The sequence below is a fragment of the Manihot esculenta genome, chromosome 15 (assembly GCF_001659605.2).
Source record: "Manihot esculenta cultivar AM560-2 chromosome 15, M.esculenta_v8, whole genome shotgun sequence".
NCBI classification, from domain to species: domain Eukaryota; kingdom Viridiplantae; phylum Streptophyta; class Magnoliopsida; order Malpighiales; family Euphorbiaceae; genus Manihot; species Manihot esculenta.
This window is the reverse complement of record NC_035175.2, coordinates 28165645-28168270: the sequence shown is the minus strand read 5'-3', so window position 1 is coordinate 28168270 and position 2626 is coordinate 28165645. Positions and strand designations below refer to the sequence as shown.

At 39.3% G+C, this 2626-nt stretch overlaps 1 protein-coding gene across 1 annotated transcript; it reads left to right on the top strand.

Moving 5' to 3' along the window:
* Positions 1 to 340: 340 nt before the first annotated feature.
* LOC110602759 (low affinity inorganic phosphate transporter 8) lies at positions 341 to 2425 on the top strand. Its single transcript, XM_021740357.2, has one exon. It carries the CDS (start codon positions 413 to 415, stop codon positions 2042 to 2044), a length of 1632 nt encoding a protein of 543 aa, XP_021596049.1. The 5' UTR covers positions 341 to 412; the 3' UTR covers positions 2045 to 2425.
* The last annotated feature ends 201 nt before the right edge of the window (positions 2426 to 2626 follow it).

Here is a 2626-nt window from a genome sequence, read left to right as displayed (position 1 = left end):
TTCATTTTTATTGGAGACGAGCATATGCTTTAAAAAACAATAAGAATATCCAATCAAAGTTGGGATAAATCCGACGAAGATCAAAACAAACCACATCATTGAATATAATTCAATAACAGCTAGCCAAGCCTAGGCAATTTACTTGTCGTTTTATTGCCTCTTTCATATATCAATTTACAGTCTTGGTCTTAACGGCCTTTTTTAACAAGTAAATTCCCTAGGCTTGTCTACCAATGTTCGTTGCTTACTATGGGAATTTCTTGTCTACCAAACAAAAATCTTCTATATTCTTACACAATGTAAGCCATTGCATGCATGTTCCCTCTTACTATATTATGATCGCCTTCCTTTCCATCACCAACACAATCATCATTTTCTCAAATCATCTGCTGAGGGAAATTGCTTCAGAGCTATGGCGGATGGGACTAAGGCCGTCTTTTCAGCTCTTGATGGTGCTAAGACCCAACTCTACCATTTCAAGGCAATAGTTATTGCAGGTATGGGATTCTTCACTGATGCTTATGATCTCTTCTGCATCACTGCTGTTACCAAGCTCCTAGGTCGCCTATACTACTATGATCCTGTCAAAGGAAAGCCTGGTAAGCTGCCAGACGACATCAACAATGCTATTACTGGAGTTGCTTTATGTGGAACTTTAGTTGGGCAGCTCTTCTTTGGGTGGCTGGGAGATAAGCTCGGTAGGAAGAAAGTTTATGGGATAACTCTAGTTACTATGGTGGGTTGTGCCTTGGCCTCTGGCCTTTCCTTCGGCGCCACAGCCCACAGTGTGGTTGCTACTCTTTGCTTCTTCCGCTTTTGGCTTGGTTTTGGTATTGGAGGGGATTATCCACTTTCTGCTGTGATTATGTCAGAATATGCCAACCAAAAAACTCGAGGAGCTTTTATTGCTGCTGTGTTCGCAATGCAAGGAATGGGAATATTGTTTGCTGGAGCTATATCCACAGTGGTGTCGAAAATATTCATGCATTATTTCGACGCTCCTGCATTTAGTAAAAATCCGATCCTATCGACTCAGCCTCAAGCAGATCTTGCATGGCGGATTGTGCTCATGCTTGGTGCAATTCCTGCAGCTTTGACCTTTTACTGGAGGATGAAAATGCCTGAAACTGCTAGATATACTGCCTTGGTTCAGGGTAACCACAAGAAGGCTGCTGCAGATATGGCAAGAGTGCTTGAAAAAGACATTTACATCGAAGAAGGAAGTTCCAAGCCTTCCGCTGCAGCTGATCCCTCCACTTCTTATGGGTTATTCTCTTCTGAGTTCTTTAATAGGCATGGTGTTCATCTTCTAGGTACAACTACTACCTGGTTCTTATTAGATATCGCCTTCTACAGTCTCCAGTTGACCCAGAAAGATATCTACCCAGCAAGTGGATTGATAAATAAGGCCTCGTCAATGAATGCATTAGAAGAAATGTACCATCTCTCTAAAGCAATGTCCATAATTGCACTCGTTGCAACTGTTCCTGGATACTGGTTCACTGTCTTCTTAATCGACAAGATTGGAAGGTACATAATCCAACTTGGGGGCTTCCTCCTCATGTCCATTTGCATGGCGATTCTAGGAATCCAATATGGAAATCTTAGAGGAGAGAAAAACAAGTGCGGGCCAAATTCCCAAAAGGATTTCTGTGATGGCAATCCCATATTATTTGTGGTTCTCTATGGGCTTACCCTTTTCTTTGCCAACTTTGGACCCAACAGCACAACATTCATAGTTCCAGCAGAGTTGTTCCCTGCAAGATTTCGCTCAACCTGTCATGGTCTCTCAGCAGCGGCAGGAAAAGGTGGTGCTATAATAGGTGCATTTGTTGTACAGACCTACACACTGGATGGAGATTCAAAACAAATCAAGAAGGCAATCATTGGACTCGCTGTGGTAAACTTGATTGGGTTTTTCTTCTCTTTCTTGGTGCCTGAAACGAAAGGTAGGTCCCTTGAGGAAATCTCTGGAGAAGACAAGGAACTGGATCGTGCAAATGAGAATGATAGAAACTATAATGGTGGTACTGAGATGATTTAATTCTGATGAGTTCTCATTCCCTGTTCAACAGAATCATAAACTATTTAGCAGGTATGTATCAATAACAAATAAAGAATAAAGCCCTTCTTTTTTCTAGATCTTCTCTCTTCACAAATATATAGATTGAGGATGGGAAAAGAGGCTATTTTGCATAGTCGTCGGCGGCATTGTTGAAATCCTCTCTAAAATTGTGAAGTAGAAAGTTGTGAGTCTAAACCAAACCAGAAAAAGAAAATAACCAAAAAAAAAAAAAAAAAAAGAAAAAAAAAAGTTCTACATTTATGGGCTTGCTCTTTATTTCTTCTTGCACTTGTAGTTGGTGCTTGCAGTTTGTAATAAACTTTGTTAATGAATATTATTATTATTATTATTTTATTTTAAGCTGATTACGCATTGATTTTTCTCTAATAAGTCATGACAACTAGTTTTTCTCTTGCATTTGCAAACAACTATTTCCATATCCAACTTTAACATATCAAAATAGAAAAGTTTGATTCAAAGTAATCCAAATAAATAGAGTGTTTATAGATTTGAAGCCATTAATCATATAAGAGAAATTTGAAGATTTTTTGGAGGTTGTCT